General features: G+C 37.6%; 2 protein-coding genes across 3 annotated transcripts; one reads left to right on the forward strand and one right to left on the reverse strand.

The window, feature by feature from the left end:
* The first annotated feature begins 4,204 nt into the window (after positions 1–4,204).
* On the forward strand, positions 4,205–11,228 carry LOC116299480 (carboxypeptidase D). Of its 2 annotated transcripts, none has more exons than XM_031708140.2 (3): positions 4,205–4,457; positions 8,391–9,313; positions 9,698–11,228. In XM_031708140.2, exons 2-3 carry the CDS (start codon positions 8,433–8,435, stop codon positions 10,257–10,259), a joined length of 1,443 nt encoding a protein of 480 aa, XP_031564000.1. In that variant the 5' UTR covers positions 4,205–4,457; positions 8,391–8,432; the 3' UTR covers positions 10,260–11,228. The 2 variants fall into 2 exon arrangements, with proteins under 2 accessions (XP_031564000.1, XP_031563999.1); XM_031708139.2 differs by lacking the exon at positions 4,205–4,457 and adding an exon at positions 6,088–6,195.
* Positions 11,229–11,846: 618 nt separating this feature from the next.
* LOC116299481 (RNA-binding protein NOB1) lies at positions 11,847–22,136 on the reverse strand. Its single transcript, XM_089034316.1, has 8 exons — positions 21,903–22,136; positions 16,180–16,313; positions 15,351–15,407; positions 14,535–14,770; positions 14,071–14,347; positions 13,387–13,484; positions 12,594–12,738; positions 11,847–12,330 (listed from the first exon to the last, which is right to left on the reverse strand). The coding sequence occupies exons 1-8, from the start codon at positions 22,111–22,113 to the stop codon at positions 12,064–12,066; spliced, it is 1,425 nt and encodes a 474-aa protein (XP_088890442.1). The 5' UTR covers positions 22,114–22,136; the 3' UTR covers positions 11,847–12,063.
* Between the last annotated feature and the right edge of the window lie 776 nt (positions 22,137–22,912).

The raw sequence follows: 22,912 nt of genomic DNA on the forward strand, positions 1-22,912 counted from the left end.
ATCACGACTTCTTCTGACACCTTTAGGTCTATCCTCGTTGCTTGATGATAATGAATGGCTTACTAACGGACTAGTCTTCTTAGGAGCATGTCTTCCATAAATTTCATGGTGTTTGGTATTCAATCCTGTGCCTTGATTTCCTAAACTCTTTCGCACAGGTTTTGATTGGCTTGATGACGTTGTGACAGCGTCACCATGATACCGCGATGACGTCACATGTTTGCCATTATTACGAGCAACATCATTCTCTGACGACGAAATGTCATCCCCAGATATGCTTGTGGTAGTAACCTCTTTAAGGTTCTTTGAATGTTCGAAATTACTCTTACCAAAGATGTCCTTGCTGTGAGCTTTGTAATTTTGCAGGCGCGCATGAAAATCGCGCGCTCTTTCTGCATATTTTTTCAAATCCTTTCTCTCATAATGAGACTTTTCTTGTGAGGTTTTGTTTTCGCCATCTTCATATATTCTCCTTGATACATAGGGCTTGACTGTCCAAAGCTTGATCATGTCACTAGGCGAATAATTCCTGTAGGAGTTACCACGTGCGTGATTAGTTTCATCTGACGAAATCTCCACCTCTACCTCATCGTCCTCCGTCCCCGCACTATACATTTCCTGATTGCATCTCGTATATTCTGATCCAGCCTCTTTGTCAGAGTACAGATTCTTATGTATTGACTCTTTCACAGAGTCTTCTTTTTCCTTAGAATCGCTTGAATTGCTTGTCTTCAACGCATCAGAACTTAGCCCATTGTTTTTATCGGATTCAGGTCGTGGTTGCTTCTTATTATCAGTTTGAGTGGTATTATTTGTTTTGGGCGATGGTTTTATAGTCTGCTTATCTTTATGTTCTGCTGACAGCCTGAAAAATGGAAAACAATTCTAGAATTCTGAAACTTGTATTATACGAAGGAGAACGAAATGAGGCATGCTAAGTTTCATTCCCTCCAAATTTCTTGGTGTTCACATGGCCGCTGTACATGTACAACGCCGCGCCCTTCATCAGTCATACCCTAACTCGTTCTCGCGAAGAAGGTAGGGTAAAGTAGGATAGAGTAAAACCTGATGGACTGGTTCGAACAACGAACAAGATTTGCGCAAAAACAAATAGCAGCAGTGCTTACCTTTTATTGCTTAAACGCCTTTCCACCGGCTTGTTAGACTTCAGTCTTTCCAGTTGAAGCTTTAGGAAAATATACCGAGATAAAAGTAGAAAAATCAATCACTGTATAATTAAAGCCCGGACACATCGTGTACAAAATTGCATCGTGCGTCCAGCTCTTCAATCTGTTGCGCGCATGCAGTGCTCGGCTGCAGACAGAGAAAAGTATTCTATTTTTTCATACGCGCAACTGTTTTGTGTGGAAACATCGTACGACAGTGCTGGCAACTACTAACTATGGAATTGGGTTTCGTTTCTTAGTTTATAGCTTTATCGTAAGAAAAGTTGCAATTTGTGATATGCCTCCAAACTTTTGTTGCGTCTAACGTTGCTAGAGCATCAGTTGAGGTGTGTCTGAGTAAAATACAGACAAAATAATGGCTGTTAAGCCGGCATGCATACAACATATGTCGGAGAGATGAATAGATGAATAGTTAATAATACAAAACTATTCCAAACCGCTTGCATTTTGGGGTATCGGTAGGGAGGTTCACTGTGCGCCTAAGACCCCCCCCCCCCCCCCCCACACACACACACACCCTCCCCCTTCTCCTAATGTGGTAACTAGCATATATATCAATAACTTATGGAATGAACCCGCCAACTAAAAATATTAGATATCAACCCCTGAATTCTGATGTCCGGCTGTAAAATGTATCTGTACCCTCTTCTCTATTCCAAGCATTTACTTTGAATTAATATATGCTTACAATATTTAAACAATATATTAAACTCTTCCTTACCTCTAAGGCATACTTGTCTTTTTTCAATGCACTCACTATTTTCCAGGCATCAGAGACCAGTCTTTCCTATATAAAGAGAAAACAAAGATACCTTTTAATCCTATTTAAAGCTGTGATTACTACTTAAAAACTAGTCAACGAGCTGGGCGAGAGGACTAATTGTTTTAGTCAAATCCAACTAGTCGGTTAAATATTTAGATGCAAACAAGTCTGAAATTAAGGTTAAATTCAATTTTTGTGCTTTCAAAGCCCGCACTTTTCGCTACTAGTAGCCTACAAGTAGCTTATCCAATCAGAACGCAGCATTGATGATAGACCCTATATAGTTCCCCCAAGTTGAATTTGACTAAAAACAAATTTTTTTTTGTTTAAGAGAATACTGAGGGTTGGGAATAGGGATTTTAAGAAAGAACTAGTTATAATTTTTAGGCAGACACTCCATGATTTTACAACGTCAGCTTCAGAGTCTTTTCAGAGCATTTTAATGTCCTGAAAATGTAATGATAGTAAATGATGTAATGAAAATGTAATGGTAGTGATAACAGCAACAGCAGTAGTGGAAGCATAGTAGCATTCCTAGCAATGAAAGTAGCAGTTACAGCAGCACCAGCAGCAGCAGCAGCAGTAGCAGTAGCAGTAGTAGCAGCAGCAGAAGTAGCAGTAGTAGCAGCAGCAGCAGTAGCAGTAGCAGTAGCAGTAGTAGTCTTTTATTGGTTGTCAAACTGGCCGTTTAACGTTACAGCGATTCATAACAAGTATTCTTAAAAATCAATGTCAAAAGCTTTTAGTGCTTGGCACTGAAAAACTATATTAAATCATTGAATCATATCTTTTAACTACCTTTTCCATTGCTAGCAGTTCTGCTGACACCCGGTTTTCCTTTTCAGCCAGAGCTTCCTTCTGAAACTTCGCGACCAAAGAACTTGTCTGCTTCAAGGTATTGATTTCTTCATCACTTAGAAGTTCATGTTCTTCGATTAGGTTTTTGCTTTTCTCAATAGTTTCAACGAGGTCTAAAAAGATAATTACAGAAAGAATAAAAAATGAATTTAGCGATTATAGATTTGATAAGCTTAACGATCGATATTAAAGGTGAGCTTCTTCTTTGGAAATGTCAGTTTTTGTTTTCGTCTTGATTTTTCCTCTATTCGCCTAATACTTAGCTGTTGTTTCTTCAGAGAAAATACTACATTTGATGTCTATAATACCTAAAAAATGATATATAAGTTAGTAAAGGAAAAAGAGCTAAGCAAATTACCTTTGAATGCACTCAACGATGCTGCCATTTTGAATAGCTGAGACTTGCCAAGTTCACGTTTTTACTCGATCTTTTTTATCTAAAATGTGTACTTGCAGTAATAAAATAGAATTTGCAAGACATTTTAGCAGTTTTTTAAACCGTAAAAACTCCAGTTTTTCGCCTACCGTTTTCATGGCCGTTTTGATTTGAAGAATGACGTAATGGATTTTCAATTTCGCGCCATTTTCTGTTTGAGGATAAGCGCGCGCCAGAGCACAGGAAGCCCAAATTTTTGTACGAACCTTTCTAATAAAATTCATAATAATAATAAAATTTATTTTTGATATGTTGGCATATTTTTAGAATTTAGAATACAATATCTAACAATTATGAAGGCGAAGTGCCTATCGGAGAATAATAACCGAAACGAAGTTGAGGTTATTATTCCCGATATTCACTGAGCCTGAGGTGAATATATGTTTTAGTATAAACACACAGGTGATTCTTTCAAAAAAAGGAAAGATAAAAAAGAAGATAAAAAACACATTTTGTTCAGGTAACAGCAACAAAGCGGCTGGCCGCCATTTTGGATTATCGCTGGAGGTGATTATCGTGTGATAATCTGAGTTTCTCGACCAATCAGCGCGCTAAATTTTCAATAATCACCTAAGTATTTATACTAATGTATATTAGTAATAAATACAACGGCATGCCCGTCTATTACGGGTTTTATTGTTATTGCATTGAACTTTCGAGAAGTTGCTCACCATTAGTAAGTTTTTGAATGAAATGTCGTTTAATTTTACATTTAATTCTTTCTTCTTTTTTCAAAAATACCTTTCTTTTAAAAAAGGTTTTGATTTTTATAATTAAAACTGTTGCCATGGCGATGGAATTGAGCCCGCAAGCCAGCTGTCTTTGTCAGTGGTAATCCCACCAAAACACCCAGCAACAGGTGTCACTTTGTGTAGACAAGGCAAAAAACGTTACAAGGTGTTTATTTTCATCTATTTACCTGCAAAATTATCTCATTCAGACAACAAAGCCTACACTTCTTTTTCCAGTTATCAAAAATACAGACTTGGAAAGAGGGGAAAAATTTAAGGTTGGTTTGTTTAAGATTCTAGCTGGTCGCTAAGTCCGCAGTAAAGTCGATCTTGCGGAGATTTTCAAGGTTAGGACCAGTTTGTTTGGCGGTCAGGTCATGAAGTGGGTCACCTGAAGCGGGAAACGGATCGCTCAAGCGAAAGAGCGGGACAAAGGAAGAGATATTCGCTCCAGTAAATGTCATGGATTAACTCCAGTTAAGGTAACTAATTCTGAAGCAAGCATTTTTAAATATTTAAATATATCAATAAATGAAAGCGTATGACTTGGACGGACAACACCTTAACTAATGTGTTTATCCCGTTTATCGTATATTGCCTATTTATTGTGCAAACACTTGGTATAACACTAAAATATGAATGATACTTATATTCTGAACTTTTTAATACAACTGCATTGGAATGATAAGGGGAAAAAGGAACGTCAAGTTTATAAAACATAAACTCATAAAACATAAGCTTTATGAACAGTCAAGCAAAGACTACCCTAAATGTCAAACAACGCTAATAAAACTATAATTTCAATAGTAAAATTAGCACTGATGTTATCGCAAAGAAAAGTCAGTTTTCTGACAGCATGATATAACTGAAGTGTCGCCCTAGGAAAATCAGCACGTTCTAGCTAGCCTGGTGCGCTAACCGTGAAGAAAATTTGAAAACTTTCAAGCTTGTACTTCCATTTTCTTTCGCTTGCTACCTCTTTCCCTTCGTTCCTTTCCGCTCTTTTTCTCGTCCAAATGGCTCATCTTTCCTTTAATTTCCAATCCACTGAATTTTCCATTCGATTTTCTTTATATTTTCTTTTCTCGATATCCTTTTTTTTCTTTTCCTTTCCTTTTCCATTCCTATATGTTATCCTTTTTTGCTTTGTCTTTTTATTATTATTATTTGCCGCTTCTCAGACATTAATAAGTTTTTGTGAAGGGATTTTGATAGACTTATCAGTCTTTCAAAGATAAAATCGTCGGTAAGCCTAACAAGAAGAAGTTTACCAAAATCTTAAAATCAAGAGGCGGTTTCCGGCGGTGACTAACTGAAATCTGAAACCATTTTGTGGCCTGATAACTGTGAGCCATCTCGAGATAATTATGGAATTTCCTAATCACATTGAATCGTGCTAAGGGTCTGTTAAGTTCTTAGTAACAAAATGAGGTGATAAGTTTCTAGAGGTATGCATGAAGATGATATGTAGATATGTTGATCAGAAGTGCATAAAGTTTTAGGTCTTAGTTTTTAAGTTGACTCTAGCTTCAACATGTCGCACCTAACATACCTAACAGTTGGGTGCAGGTTCTCTGTATCCCGACGAAAGCAACAGTAGGTGAGGTCGTCTATAGCAAGGGATTCAAAAGTTTATATATTAGAAAAGAGCCAATAAGATGACAGCTTTGTGGTCAAACTAATTGTTTTGCGCGAAGGATTTGACAATCTTTGCAAGGAGAGGATTTCAAGGCACGCAAGATCAGTTTAATCAGTACGCTTAGCGCAGAGATCGAAATGATTACTATTCAGTAGATACGTGCATCTGCACATTTCGTTTGCATTAAAAATGCTAATGGTCCTAATGCAATAGAAAACCATTTTAGTATCACAAATATTTGAAGGAGCTAGGAAAAAAAAGCTAAGGCCAAAATCCATAACTTATGGACTTCTCTACTACGATTCGCACGTTGTTGAGAATTCCTATCATTCTCACTCTATGACGTATCTGTGTGGCTTTTACGAGATTATATGAAAAAAGAGTGCCGAAAATCCCCATCACGTGATACTTTGATCCAATCGCTAACCCTCTAAGTTCTTTAGCATCCGGTGCGTCAATCATAACATAATCATATTCAACGCCACTGGCCACGAGCTCCGACTATAACCAACTCTTCGCGACCTTGAGTTCTTAAAGTCAGTTCTTAGAGTTGTTCTACGATCTTACACCTATTGGAATTGGTAAGTCATAAAAATCTTTCTCATTCCTTAAGCTCGGTATTACCTCCAATGTGGCTGTGACGATTGGATTGAGAGACAGACGAAGAACGCAGTGAAATATTAATATTCTCGTGTCGTATTTTTTAACCACAAACTGATAAATCAAATTTCATCAAGACAATTAGTAGTGATCTAGTTGTTGACAAAACTCAACGTGACCTTTTCAGTCTTGCTGTGCGCAGCGGTAAAAATATGGCAATACGTTAAAAAAAATCAACACAGACCATTTATTTTTATGCATAACCATTAGTAAAATCGATGAAGTCGAGATGATGGAAATAAGATGGCGAAAATAAGATACGCTGCAAGTCAGGCATCCAACCTTTTGAACACACTTCCATGGTATCGAAATTTCATGGATATATTTTGGAAGTCGCCACTATTTTCAAATGATTTGAAGAGCGCACATTTTTTTCCAGAAAAGATAATTACCTTATAGTTCAATACACGTGGGGTGAGTTAGTGATATTGACTCAACGTATTGGTTTCCGGCCCAGTTCGGGTTTTCACATCATCAACTCACACTGGGCGCGCGCCAGTTTTTCTTCATCAGGGCGGACGACCTTTGAATCAGTTTACGAGATTAATTAATTATTTCCACCGAAATAGAAAGGTTTTCTTCGGGTTTTCTTGTCATATCGGTATCATGATCTGTGCTACCCTAATGTCTTGTCAGGATTAGCCGAACAGTATCACCTTCAAAGCCTTTACCGATATATTCCCCAGACATGCATAGTATGGGGAGCTAAGGTCTACTGTACGGGGTATATCTCGTGTGGTCGTCGACGTGTGATGCATGCAGTGAAGTATGTTTGAGGAGACTGGTTTGGTAAACAGCTCATGGGAGTAAAGTCAAGCTGACGACTGCTATTAAATCCAGAATTGCATTTTTCATTCGTGGCTACTATGTAAGATTCGTAATGCCTTTTTATAATGAATGGAGAAAAAAACGAGAGATGAAAGAGAAAGATTCAAACTATTTTTATTATCATATTCAGTCGTGAGCAAGATCTCGATGTTGCTGTACTCAAATCGCTCTGATCCGATATCGAGATATTTCTCTTTTTTTAGACATTATGTCCCATTATACCAAAAACAAATCCATTTAAGGGCCTGATAAGGTTATCTCTGCTATCGCACAATTTTACTAGACAACTTGTAAAAGTCGCTTTGCGTAACAGTAATAATCTATGAGGCGCAGGCAAAGCTAGAGAGAGAGAAAACACACACAGAGCATTTAATCTAGTTACATGTGTGTAACAGATGTTATAAAATGTGCATTGCATTTTTTACACGCAAACAAATTGGACTGTCCGAATTAAAGACGTAGGGATGGTGGTTTATCTCAAATAGCTTACTGATAAAGAATTCCACAAATAACACGTAGATGTTCATAGGGTGCGCTCTTCTTCGCCTAGTCATAACATAAAGCTGAATGCTATGAAGTTTCTTTTTTATATTCATTCATTTCTCTGTGTTTATATCACAGTACAGAGAAATGCGTGCGCGTTTTAAATTCCTTATATTTAATATAATTTGGAAATATTACTAGAGTAGTTCTCTAGTGGCTGAAAAATAAGACGCACACGGTCACGGTACGGCATTGAAGATCCATTGAACCATTGAACCAATCACAGTGAGTGCACAAAGTTTCTTAACCCAATTAGGACAATCAAAACACGGCGCCATTACGGTCACGGCACTAAGAGTCGGTACTGTTGTTGTTTTAATGCTAAATCTGCTCCGCTAAATCTGCTCCTCTAATTTATCATTTTTAGCCTGAACGTCGAATGACGCGTAATTATTTTCTCGAAGAGAAAATGAACTAAGAGAAGGAATCTCTGGTATTCATGCTTGTAACCATCATAAGTACCGTGTGATACTTGTTTTAGAGTCACATTTGCCATCGTTCGTTTTTTAGCACGCGCAAAATGCGAAAAAAGGTTTTCTTGAAAAATACATGGAAACATGAGCAAACAGGGCAGACCGCGCGCAGTATGCGCTTGCAGAAAAATAAACGATCAAATGATTGATTCTAAAAATAGCATCTAAGAGTGTAAATGATGGGGCGCGGGGATTCCTTAATTCTCCTAGTTCATTTTCTCTTGTTTTTACACAATGATAGACTCTAATTTGAATTTTTCTTTTTTAAACAGAGCTACAGTGCGAGAGCCAAGAGAAAGAAATTGGCTTCAGAGATGGAAGCTAACCAATGGCATGGCGTTGTCTTCACAATCTTCGTCTTTTATTTCCTTCCTTTGTGTACAGTCAAGGTCCAATCAGAATCGGTTTTGCCCATCAAATTTGTCCACCATAACAACACGGAGATGGATGCTATATTAGACGCCCTTGCTTCTAAGTTTCCCAACATAACGCGTCTGTATTCTATAGGCAAGACATACCAAGGAAAAAAGCTTCGAGTCCTCGAAATTACCAAAAATCCAGGCAAGCACATTGCTGGTAAACCGGAATTTAAGTACATAGGAAATATGCATGGAAACGAAGTTGTTGGACGCGAGCTGCTGCTACTTTTAGCAGAACATCTGTGTGAGGGCTATGGAAGGTTACCGGGCATCACTCAAATGTTAGATACCACAAGAATACATGTGCTACCGAGTATGAACCCTGACGGATGGGACAGTGCTACTGAAGGCGACTGCACTAGCGTCATAGGGCGGTTCAATTCAAATGGCGTAGATCTAAACCGGAATTTTCCAGATCCTTATGACGAGCGACTAAACCCCTTACAACCTGAAACCAAAGCTGTCATGAACTGGATCAAATCAGAGCCGTTTGTTCTGTCGGCGAACCTCCATGGAGGCACTCTAGTCGCAAATTACCCATACGATAACATTCCCCCGGAGCTTAAGATGTCGACCGTGCGCGTTTATTACGGATCACCGGATGATGACGTGTTTGTAAAGATGTCTAAAGCCTACTCGTATGAGCACCCTACCATGCACAAAGGCGTGCCTAAGTGCTCGATACATCATACTGAGAACTTTAAGGATGGAATCACAAATGGTGCTGCGTGGTACCCGATATCGGGAGGGATGCAGGATTATAACTATTATTTCAGGTTAGTCTAGTCTGCGGCGCTAAGGTTTCTATGCGACATCCTAGTAATATCTAATGTTTTGGTATATTTTAATCAATTGATCACGAAATCCGATTTCGTATGAACAGAAAAATTCACGGTATTGGTTAAGGACATGTAATTTGGTGTTGCTAAGACTAAGTAAAGTAAATTTTAAATGAGTGTACGGGCGTACTGTGCCGTTACCGTGCCGTGACCAAGCATTTCCAAAGGATGCGCAATGCCTGATAGCTGCAAAAGACTTTTTAAAATTTCAAATTGGGTCATCGGAAACCTCTTTTCGGCCAATCCGCTCCACTCTCCATCACCCTCGCCTTCTGCGGTCTTAGAGCAATGATTCTTATCTATTTATTCTATATTTTTCAGTAACTGTTTCGAAATTACACTCGAGCTTGGATGCTGTAAATTCCCTCCAGCTCGTTACTTAAGGGCGTACTGGTACGCAAATCGAAGGGCCCTTCTCACGTACATCGATTTGGTGCACACCATGGGAATAAGGGGCTTCGTATTGGACGAAGATGGCAATCCTATTCCAGGTGCAAAGATAATTGTTGGAGATCGTACCAAGAAAATCAAGACTTGGAAAGATGGTGATTTCTGGAGGCTTGTCAAGGAGGGGACATATGTGGTCAAAGCAAGGAAGCATGGATATAAAAACTCAAGAAAGATCATCAAAGTCTACGGTAACGTCAGCACGTTTGTTAACTTCACACTGGTGAAGAAAACCAAGGCAATAAAGACTCATGATCTTGATCTTAGTTCAGTTCTGTACGAAGCTGGTAAAAATCTTTCGTTTCACGCGAATAAGTACAAGACGAAGAGACTTAGGTTGTCAGTGGTTGACGGTGCAGGACACTGCGTTTGTTCTTGTTTTGCTTTGAGCTTGGCTATGCTGGTGGTGCCTTTCGTTGTCAATGTCTATCAGTAGACCTTATACTTTAATACTATACAATAGTCTACTTTCACAGTTGCCTGCGCCATCTTGAAAGGTAATCAAGGCTTTGCATCGAAGCGAGACGAACGGTGAACTTGCAATGGTAGAGACCTTTCTTTAATACCTTGGACAATTATTCACGTCTCTTTCATTCCAAGCTCACCATTCGTCTCGCTTCGATGCAAAGGAACGGCTACATTTCAAGATGGCGCAGGGAACTGTGAAGGACTATCGCTAAAATAAATAGAAAAAATCATCATTAATTCTAAAGCGCTTGAATGCAAGGCCACGCGTGGTGGAATTTATTGTTCCAGTTTACATAGCTGCCGCGTGATAAAAGTCAATGGTACTACCCATAGAAAACCAAAGTGCGCTGTCTTAATATTGTACATATCATATATCCGTTAAAAAAATTGTAAGAAATTGCACAACTTAGTAAGACCTCGGTAGACCGTAGACCTACAAAACTTTGCACTAATTTGTACAATTTCGTTAGTTAAGTTTTTCACGAATATATGGTAAAAACTCTAGGAAAAACAAGAGACTAACCAAGCCAATGAGAAGGAAAATAGAGAAATAAAAATAATGGAAAATTCTTTCATACTTTCCAACTCAACCATGTATATATATATATCTATATTACGTTTCTCGACAAAGGACACTTAGTCCGCAATGACATGTTGGGCCACGCCCAATCGTGGGATAAAATTTTATGTAAGAGTTTTTTTATAATTTAAAAAGTCACTATTACCAGTTATATTTGATCAACGTGATTTTTAAAAATAAAATAAAATAATCAATGTATATTACAGGGAAATTTTGTACGACTGCGAAAAGTACGGACGTCCCGTACCGTGTTCAAGCATTTTGGTTGGATAAGCAGTGATCTCGCGGATCTGATTGGTCCAATGATTGTTGTCAAATCTGTGCCGCTATGACCAATAAAGTTGTCTTTAATTAATACCTTAATTTTCGTACTGTATATTCCCAAGAGTAACACACTCACGAAAAATAAAAACTCAAAGAAATGACACCAGGACTAAAAGGAAAACATTATGCCCCAAATGAAAGGGTACATCATTACTGAATTCATAAATAATTAATGAGCATTTGGGCCAATAAAGAAAAATTATTCCATCACGTGCATGCTATTTAATACCTGATAATATCTCAACATGGATATCTTTATATAAATATTTTGAAATCTTTATAAAGGACCAAAAGAGTACAAGAGCATTTCACGAATAAGGACTCTAAATGCTCATTAAGTATTCATCAATTTTGAAGCTGTTCAATAAACTCGCAGATCGTGTTTTATCAGGTCTAAAACCTGATAAAAAATCTAATGAAACATTAAATGGGACATTAAGTGTGAGTAAAATAGTTGATTATGAACAAGGTTTTGAGGTAGCAGTGAGTGACACATTTGGAATGATGGACAAAACTCCTTAACTTTAAGATTATGTATGCAAGGCTGGATAGGAAGTTTATTTTATTGTTAACCGAGCAGAACTCTTATATCCACAGGCAGCCCAACATCTCAAACGAATGTACCACAGGTAATCCAACTTGAAACTTAGGTGATGGAAAACAAATAAATTTAATACTGTGTGGACATCACATGAAAGAACCCTTTCGCCTGCCTCCATTCATTCTTATACTAATGAAATATGTGGCAAGTGCTGGGAAACTTGGTTCCAGTCATCTGAATGGCTGAAACAGGAGGTCTAGTACCTAGAAAAACATTTGCCTCTAATGAGGAAATAAAAAATCAATAGCTATATTATTGATGAAGATTTCACTTCTTTTTACTTCGTCTAGAATTCTTCACCACCTCATTTGGGTTTCGTCTGTTCCAATTTCTTTCTTTTACATGAAAGCCGTGCTGAACAGCTCGGCTGTTGATGTCATGACTTGAGAATGGGGAGGACCTTGCCACAAAATCAGGGTCCATGGCATCAACTTTGTCTCGTTTGGATGGAAGTCGGCGTTGACCTCCTGGCTGATCTTCAACAAGGACTGGATTGTCAGCAAATCTACCCCCTTGGGGGAGTGGCAAGGGATGCTATAAAGAAAAATGCAAGTGTTATTTTCTGAATTTTGCTCTTATGAAGACAGCAAACAATAGCCATGCAGTCAGTTTGAACCCTGGCTTGCTGCTTTAAAACATTTAAAAAAGGTTATAACATTTTCTGCCTTACATACTTAAAAAATTGTAACATACAGTACAGTATAAGAATTACTTTCTACCAACATAGCAGTAGTCTTTTATTCTATTATCTATATAAATAATGAAAATAAATACAATTATAGCTTGTAGTAACTTACTTTTTTGCCTCTGATATTGAAGGGTCTTTTTCTATTTGACATGTTATAATGTGTGACGCCATTTTCATCTATCGTCATAGTAACACGCTTTAATGTTTTATTTCCACACCAAGGACAAAACACCTTCTGTAGCTGATGCGTGACTCTGTAACAATAATGATCAAGAGTATGTCATATGAGGATAATACACAATAATGAACATGGTATATTATCATTGAGCACTAATAACCTTTTTATTTCAATCAAATTTCCCTATTTCTAATGCTTTGAAAATGTGTAACAGAATTGCTTGACAGAATTTGATGCACAATAAATATAAAACCAAACATCGATAAAAAAATTATTTTGGTAAGACTTTTCTTAAAATGCTATAAACCAAATGTTTGACAAAAAGTTTCATGGGTTGAATACTTTGCATTTCAGTTTTTTGATGACGTGAGGTTAAAACCAAGAATATTTGATTTGGAATTAGCTTAGTGTACTTGCTCTTGAATATTTAATGAAAATTGTGCTCACTAGGAAAAATACGATTAAAATATAGCAATTTTTACAGCCCATGGTCCCACTTTTTAAACCCCTTGAGCATGTGCTTAGAGCAGAATAGAATAGAATAGAATAGAATAGAATAGAATAGAATAGAATAGAATAGAATAGAATAGAATAGAATAGAATAGAATAGATTAGAATAGAATAAATAAACCTTCCAGTAAGAGTATGATAAATGTAAAAGCATCCTAAAACACAACTATGCATTACATGTTGTGTGTCTAATAAAAGGTAATTGATATCTGACCTAAAACAAGCATGACACTTGAGTACATAACTCCTTGCTTCTCGTATGAGCATTCCATCCACAGATACAACATGCAGTCCCATTTGTATCAGAACATTCTATGAAAAAACAATGACTATTATATTCTACACTGTAGGTGCTTCCAATATACAACACACTGCATCAGTAAATCACTGTTCTTAGTCATCTAGGCAACAGGCAACAACATTCAATGGGCCCTTAGCAGTTAACAGTCATGTGTCTGTAATGGAGAGCAAAATTTGTGTTTTTATTTTCAATTGGTGATTCTTTTCAGCTACATGTACTTGTAAAGGACGAAATGAAACGATGTGTACATGTAAGCAGTGTGTTCAGAAATGCAGTTTTATTACAGTACGATCTCTCGAAAGAGGTCGTAAAAAGTGTGTTTGCTTTTCAGTAAAGTTCACCCATGGGAATCAAAATATTCATTCATTTGCTCTCTGTGAATTACTGTAATCAGCATGTGATTACTGAGCTGCAAAGGGCCTATTAAAACAACATCAATGAACACTTCGTCACACAAAATGATACAAACTCCATATTCTTGGGGTGACAAAATTTTATCGTACAGCATTGTCCTTCAAAATAAGCTTGCATTGTTAACACCAATATGCTATAAGGGGTCTTTAAAAATTATGGAGTGCTTCAAGTACATGTACCTACCTGCATTGAAAAATCTGTAGTTAAACATCCCACTTCCACATTGGCTGGTGAAGCATCTAGTCTATTGTGGCCCATCTCATCTTGTATTGCTCGGATGTTTTCTGGCGTGATCCAACCCTCTTCATCTTCTTCAACAAAACCCTCATCTTCTCCTAGGTCATCAGCTTGGTTATTTACTTCTTGGACATCCATTGCTTCTGGTGCAACAGCTGCTTGTTGGTTGGGAGGAATGACTTGCAGGCTTTTCCCTGAGGTGCTGGAGCTTCTCACTGAGTCCCTTTAGAAATACAATGTCAGATAAGAGTCAGGGCAATCATTAATTTACCAGCTTTATCAACTTCTAGTTGAGTAACAGATTGAGTCTTTAAATAGGAAACAAAACAAAAACAAAAAAACAAAAACAAAAAAAAATGGGGGCAAAAAAAAAAAAAAAAAAAAAAAAAAGGGGCTGAGAAAAGACTTACTGTGGTAAATTCCTGGACACTTCTGTCACATTACCAGCTGTTGAGGACAACCCTAACTGTTGCTGCTGTTCTGATATACTACAACCAGGAAGAGTAGAAATTTCTTCTATTTCATCCTCAAGTGTTTTACCACTGTCACTTCCAACTGGATCATCATCATCACCCTCACCATCACCCTCTGCTGCTTGGGATTCTGACATTTCGGCATCATTATTTGAAGGAGCACTAGGGTCATTCTATTGGATACAAGTAAATTAGTCTGATGATGAACTTTTTTTAAACTTCTATAAATCAATTACTTTGTGTAACACTTTTTTTTTGAGCAAACATCTGATTTAAAGGAAAATGAGATGTATAAAAAAATGACACGATGTCACTGTGTTGCTATGGTAACCCTGATCATGATAAATTTTATATCATGTGAAACTTGAATCTATCTCTAGGCTTGTCAAAATAATGTATTTGAAATTAGCTTATTGCCAGCAATGCATTTCCAAATCAAACTTTGAAGGTACACCACAAACAAACCCCAGTTGAGCTACCTTGAACAGAATTTTCTAAATCAAACTTTCAAAAATGTTAGAAAAGGAGATTGCACTCATAAACATTAATTGATTTATAATATACAGCTGCGTAATATTTGCATCCAATTTATATGGGCTTTTAAATAGACCCTATAACCTTTTTTTCATTCTTTTGTTCTTCTGGTAAAAAGGCTTCATTTTCTCTATCTGAAAAAACTGAGTTATGAAAGTCGTCTATGTAAAACTGCTAATGATTTGAATGAAATCACGAGACCACCCATGCAGGTGCTACCTTTTCTGTGTAAAATCCTGGAATCTTGTGCAAGTTCTGACCTTTAGATATCTGAACCTATAGACAAAACAAAACAGTCAGCTATAAAAGTGAGACCAGTAAAATATGATAAGTAAATTTATGAGTAGGGTTGCTTGTTGGTTCTCTCCTTTGCTTTGAGGGTTTTTCTTTAATTTTCCATCCTCTGAAAAAATCCCCTTCTAAATACTCCAGTTTCAAGTTATGTGTTGATCAGGTTTAGCCTTGATATTGTGTACAATATTTATATGTGCAGTGGAATGCCGTGAAATTTGAAAGTGTTCGTATTGATGCAGTTGTGCATTCAAATTCAAGCCCTTTGGAGGCTTATGTGTTTTTTGAATGGGGGCTTATTAGAAGAGGGGCTTTTATAGGCTGGGGGCTAAATAAATTTTCCTGATGATTGGTAATTCATAACTATTCTTAAAATCTTGACCAGTGAAATGATTTTCAAAGGTTTTCAAGGGAAAAAGGCCACAACCCCCTTAGTGGGGGGGGGGGGGGGGGGGTGTGGGGTGCTTATTCAATTGTTCACACCTCAAACTGGGGGATTATTAGAAGGAGAGGCTTATTAGAGGCTGGGGGATGAATAGAGGAACAATGGTATTTGTGAATATATTGAACCTGAAATGAGGATAATCCTGAGTAAATACGTCTATAATCAAGCAACACAGCGGTATTGTATGAATTCAAAAATCGTCTATATTTTTATTCAATCATGGAACAAGGGCCATAGTTCAGTTAGACACTGGCTATTAAGTGCCCTAGCCTTGTAAAACAAGAGCTATTGAAATAACATTTTCTTCTTTACCTGTTGAGTTGGTTTGGTTTTCAAGTGCTCTATGCCACAGAATTCTTTCTCCAGTTGATAAGTGAGGGCCAAGACTTTTAGATCGACTGCTGATAATACCTTAAAATCTCCTGTGAGCTTGGCAAAGTCAGTCACTGTATCAAAGCAAACAATGACCATTTTTAGTCTTTATATGTTTTGGTTATTAAATTATATTGCTAAAAAAGCAGTAATGATGAAAAGGTAAATTATACACCGTGAAAAGATGAAAAAACTTACTGACGTTTCGGACGCTAGTCCTTCGTCGGAGTAAAAGAGAAAGAAGTGGTAGAAAGGAGTGTATATATGATAGAATAAGACAAAAGAAACCAATGAGAGCAAGGTAGGCAAGGAAACAAAAACAAACAATCAAAAGACAAAAGAAAAGGTTAGTTGAAAATAAAGCGTTCATTAATCCCGTTGGGACTAAGAGTGCCCAATAGGTGAATAAGCCGCATTTCTTTGGTCTTGCGACAATCATTGTTGCCGTTAAGCAAAGAAAGACCGAAAACAATGAAGTCAGAAAGAGAATGGTTAGCTAGATTAAAATGGCGGGAAACTGGTTTGGTGGGATCGTTATTGCGAATATCATAAAGATGATTGCAAATGCGATCACCAAGATGGCGGCCAGTCTCGCCCACATACAAAAGATTACAGCGGGTACATTTAATACAATATACAACATTAGGAGTGGTACAAACAAAATGGTCAGTGATTTTAACAGTGGATTTAGGACCGACAACAGAAGTGTGAGAGACTATGTGAGGACAAGTATAACAACGTTTACGAGAACAGCGAAAAGTACCAGGTTCTTTGTTAGAGGGAAGAACTCCCTTGACCAAGAAAGAACGGAGATTACGATCACGTTTATAGGAAAAGAGAGGGCGGTTGTTGAAAATAGCAGAAGTGCGAGTATCAGAGTCAAGCAGAGAAAAGTTGCGGTTAACAATCGGTTTAATGGAAATGTTAATAGGATGATACGTAAGAGTGAAAGGAATGCGGTCATTAGAGGGACGAGTGTGAGGAGTGAGAGAGGTGGTACGATCAATAGTAGAAACTTTACGAATGGCGCGATCAATAACATGAGCAGGATAATTACGCTTAAGGAAGAAGGAACGCATCTCAGAACATTTAACAGAAAAATCAAGATCATCACTACACAAACGACGAAGACGAAGAAATTGCGAGAACGGAATAGCGTTAAGAGTGTGCTTAGGATGAGAAGACAAGTAGAGTAAATAAGAATGAGAGTCAGTAGGTTTGTAATGGACACTAGTGCTAAGACGGTCGTCATTAACACTAAGCAAGATGTCAAGGAAAGTGACTGATGTTTCACTAACCTCCCACGTAAAGTCTAAGGCAGGGTGAAAAGAGTTAACAAAAGAGATGAAAGAATCTAAGTCATTACGCGAACAAGAAGTAGCACCAATACAATCATCAATATACCGTCCAAAAAACTCAGGTTTAGGTCCAGTATATTGTTGAAAAACAAGGTTTTCGATATAACCAACAAACAAATTGGCATAACTAGGGCCCATCTTAGTACCCATAGCAACACCGTTTATCTGCCGATAATACCGATCACCGAAAGAAAAACAATTAAGAGTAAGAACAAGTTCAGCTAAGCGTAACAAAGTGGGAGTGCTGGGCTCGAGGACAGGACGAAGATCGAAAAAATGCTGAAGAGCACGAAGGCCCTCATCATTAGGAATAACAGTATACAAAGATTTGACATCCATAGTAAACAAAAGCTTAGAAGAGTTATCAGGAAAGCGAAAATCATTAAAAATACTAAGAGCGTGATTAGTATCCTTAATATAAGTAGGTAAAGACTGAACAATAGGCAGCATGAGAGAATCTAGATAGCTAGAGATGAGTTCGGTAGGACAACTACAAGCAGAAACAATAGGACGGCCAGGGTTGTTAGCTTTGTGAATCTTAGGAAGAAAATAGACGTGAGAAGTACGAGGAGTAATAACAAAAAGGTTTTTAGCAGTGGAGGGTAAAGAGCCATCAGAAATGAAAGAGTTAACAGTGTCTTTAACTAATTTTTGATTGTCAGGGGTAAGATCCTTATCCACTTCACAATAAAAATTAGTATCAGAGAGTTGACGTAAAGCCTCCTGTTTATACAGGTCAGAACGCCAGACAACTACTGCACCGCCTTTGTCAGCGGGCTTAATAACAATGTCAGAACGATTGCGTAATTGACGTAAAGCCAACCACTCGTCCTTAGAAAGATTAGAATAACTGAGTTTACGGTTAAGATTGACATTAGAAATATCACGGCGACACTTATTGACAAAAAGATCAAGAGAAGAAAATTGTCCCTCGGGAGGGACCCAGTTAGACTTACGAGGACAAAGGCGCTCAAAGACATCACGTTCACAGTTAGAGTTAGAAGAGTCGGAGAAAAAAGCTTTAAGGCGAGTACGGCGAAAAAAAGATTCAGAGTCTTTCTTGACCTGAAATTCATCAGATTTCTTAGCAAGAGGAACGAAGTTCAAACCCTTGCTAAGAACTGAAATTTCAGAATCAGAAAGAGGTAAATCTTCGGGAATGGTGACAACGGAATGACTGAAAACATTGTGATTGCTATGTTCAACATGTGTAAAAGGATCAAAACCAACAAGAGACACAAACAGAAGCTAACAACCCTGGCCGTCCTATTGTTTCTGCTTGTAGTTGTCCTACCGAACTCATCTCTAGCTATCTAGATTCTCTCATGCTGCCTATTGTTCAGTCTTTACCTACTTATATTAAGGATACTAATCACGCTCTTAGTATTTTTAATGATTTTCGCTTTCCTGATAACTCTTCTAAGCTTTTGTTTACTATGGATGTCAAATCTTTGTATACTGTTATTCCTAATGATGAGGGCCTTCGTGCTCTTCAGCATTTTTTCGATCTTCGTCCTGTCCTCGAGCCCAGCACTCCCACTTTGTTACGCTTAGCTGAACTTGTTCTTACTCTTAATTGTTTTTCTTTCGGTGATCGGTATTATCGGCAGATAAACGGTGTTGCTATGGGTACTAAGATGGGCCCTAGTTATGCCAATTTGTTTGTTGGTTATATCGAAAACCTTGTTTTTCAACAATATACTGGACCTAAACCTGAGTTTTTTGGACGGTATATTGATGATTGTATTGGTGCTACTTCTTGTTCGCGTAATGACTTAGATTCTTTCATCTCTTTTGTTAACTCTTTTCACCCTGCCTTAGACTTTACGTGGGAGGTTAGTGAAACATCAGTCACTTTCCTTGACATCTTGCTTAGTGTTAATGACGACCGTCTTAGCACTAGTGTCCATTACAAACCTACTGACTCTCATTCTTATTTACTCTACTTGTCTTCTCATCCTAAGCACACTCTTAACGCTATTCCGTTCTCGCAATTTCTTCGTCTTCGTCGTTTGTGTAGTGATGATCTTGATTTTTCTGTTAAATGTTCTGAGATGCGTTCCTTCTTCCTTAAGCGTAATTATCCTGCTCATGTTATTGATCGCGCCATTCGTAAAGTTTCTACTATTGATCGTACCACCTCTCTCACTCCTCACACTCGTCCCTCTAATGACCGCATTCCTTTCACTCTTACGTATCATCCTATTAACATTTCCATTAAACCGATTGTTAACCGCAACTTTTCTCTGCTTGACTCTGATACTCGCACTTCTGCTATTTTCAACAACCGCCCTCTCTTTTCCTATAAACGTGATCGTAATCTCCGTTCTTTCTTGGTCAAGGGAGTTCTTCCCTCTAACAAAGAACCTGGTACTTTTCGCTGTTCTCGTAAACGTTGTTATACTTGTCCTCACATAGTCTCTCACACTTCTGTTGTCGGTCCTAAATCCACTGTTAAAATCACTGACCATTTTGTTTGTACCACTCCTAATGTTGTATATTGTATTAAATGTACCCGCTGTAATCTTTTGTATGTGGGCGAGACTGGCCGCCATCTTGGTGATCGCATTTGCAATCATCTTTATGATATTCGCAATAACGATCCCACCAAACCAGTTTCCCGCCATTTTAATCTAGCTAACCATTCTCTTTCTGACTTCATTGTTTTCGGTCTTTCTTTGCTTAACGGCAACAATGATTGTCGCAAGACCAAAGAAATGCGGCTTATTCACCTATTGGGCACTCTTAGTCCCAACGGGATTAATGAACGCTTTATTTTCAACTAACCTTTTCTTTTGTCTTTTGATTGTTTGTTTTTGTTTCCTTGCCTACCTTGCTCTCATTGGTTTCTTTTGTCTTATTCTATCATATATACACTCCTTTCTACCACTTCTTTCTCTTTTACTCCGACGAAGGACTAGCGTCCGAAACGTCAGTAAGTTTTTTCATCTTTTCACGGTGTATAATTTACCTTTTCATCATTACTGTTTCATTAGAAACACCGACGCAGCTCACACTAGTTTTTAGCTAGTTATATCTTTTTACTAAAAAAGCACTATGATATAAATCTGAGGATTGCCATTTGTGTAAATCAGTGAAAAAATGATGGGTTATGAACCTATGACCCCTACTACCAGTACTCCAGAATGCTCTACACCAGCTGAGCCACAAGGTTAGACTAATTAATGTATGTATAATGAAGCCTTCCCTGGCACCACAGTCATTAACATGATATTGGAAGTATAAACCTTCATGTAACTTAAAGACACATCAATCAAATCAAGAAATATTTTACCATTCAACTATTTACTTCACATGTAGAATCAGTACTGAAAATATTGTCTCAGGGGTGAGAGGCAGTTCCCTGCTAACAGAGTCTCCTTTTCTTTTTCTTTTGCTGGATCAGCATTTGCGAGGAAAAGGAGACTCTACCCCCAACTGACTCTGTGGTTGTCATGTGTAGAGGTGATCAATTAAAAAAAACGGTTTCAAAACCAGTAATGATGAAAAGGTAAATTATACACCGTGAAAAGATGAAAAAACTTAACAAAACCAGTTTTTTTGTCCACAACCATGGATGGAGGTTAGATCAAATAATTTTTTTTAATGAAAGGGGCAGAGGCTTCTTTTTTTTCTCCCTCTCCTTGAAAACAAAGGAGAAAAAAAGAAGCCTCTGCCAGCTGGGAAAGGGGTAGTTCAAAAAAGGTCAGACTAGAAGTCAGTGTAGTAATTATTATAAGGTTGCAGTAAGTATATATATCCAGTCTTGACTTTATGTTAACCAGTGGATTAGGTGACTAGCCAATTAACCCCCTTTTGAGTTGAAAGAATACAAAGTAAAGAATGAGGTTAAATCTCAAAAAAAAACTTATGAGTCTTGAAAATGCATACATATTCTACGTGTAGTTTATTTATACTTTACAATAGGAATAAGTTCCTCAGAGAACATTTCCCTCATAGTAAAATGTGCACTAGGAATTTTAAAGCTTGCCAACATTCATCCCATTCATCAATTAATTCTCTTTTCTAATACTGTTACAAGGCTAACGATCTGTGGAAACACCCAGGAGAAAACCATAATGATGAATGATAGGTTTAATGGAAGGAAGACGAACTACATGTAAAAACAAGTGAAACCTTTGTGTTTAAAAAGTGTTTTTCAACAATGAGGAACGAATATTCAGCCAAAATCAAAGGTTTTATGACCTATTATAATCTTTCTAACTAAATGAGACGTTCAATAGCCCAAGGATTATTTTTGAAACACGTAAAACATATAATCATTTTAAGGCATTTTCTCCTCACCAGCTTTGATGGCCTCTGTCGAAGGTTGTCTGAAAATCAACTCGTACGGCAAGACAGATAATCTCTGTCTCGTTGCTGCATCTCGTATTTCTTGCACAACTTCTTTTATAGTGTATATTCGCTCCCCAAGGGTAAGGAGTTCGATGTTTCTAATAAATCCAGCCGAATCCACAACAAGGTGTTTCACGTTTCCTTTAGCATTCGTCGCCATTTTGATTTTGATGTTTAGATGAGTGATTTGGGCTGCCTGTGGTAAGCACGTGTCTTGTTGCGTAATGTGTTTTGTTTTGGACCTTTAACAAAATAAAGGAGCAGTAAACCTACTTGTTCCTAAGGCAACATATCAAAATAGCATTTTCAGTATAGGTTTTAGTGATTGGTCATTAAGAAAAGAGTATCATAACCGGTAAGATTTTGAAAATTTTCCAAAAAACTTCGGCAAAATACTAGGGCTATCATGGATTAGTATACCTACGCATTAGAAGCGTAGCCAATCAAAATGCATGTCAAACAGTTTGTTAGTTTGTTTATATTAGCAGGAGTAATAGTATGCACTAACAGGTCATTTATGATGGGGGGGGGGGGGGGGGGGGGGGGGGTGGGGTACTTTCCTATCATCGCTATACGAGTACGTGCCGCCAAAGAGGGTATGATTTTCAGCGATTCTACTCTGGAACAGTAGGGTATATGAAATCACGCTCTCTCCTCTTTCTCCTCTTCATATCATCATTTATTTATTTATTTACAATAATATTTAAACAGGATGCTTCTTCTCTATAGTGATTTTCAATAATGTAACAAAATTGAGTTATGAAAAATATCCGGCGATGAGACGAAATACAAAATGATAAACGCATAAAATTACATGTTTTGGAAAGCTTCAAAGTAATTGGATTTAAACTAAGAAATCTTAGAGCATCGTTTGATATCATTACTAAGATTGTTCCATTCTTTCATGGCTTGATAAGATGTCCTTTGTTTTCCAAATTTGTCAACACTTGGCAAACGAA

Source organism: Actinia tenebrosa, unplaced genomic scaffold, assembly GCF_029948245.1.
Source record: "Actinia tenebrosa isolate PJP-AT-01 unplaced genomic scaffold, QUT_ActTen_1.0 PGA_scaffold2__45_contigs__length_23673736, whole genome shotgun sequence".
NCBI classification, from domain to species: Eukaryota; Metazoa; Cnidaria; class Anthozoa; order Actiniaria; family Actiniidae; genus Actinia; species Actinia tenebrosa.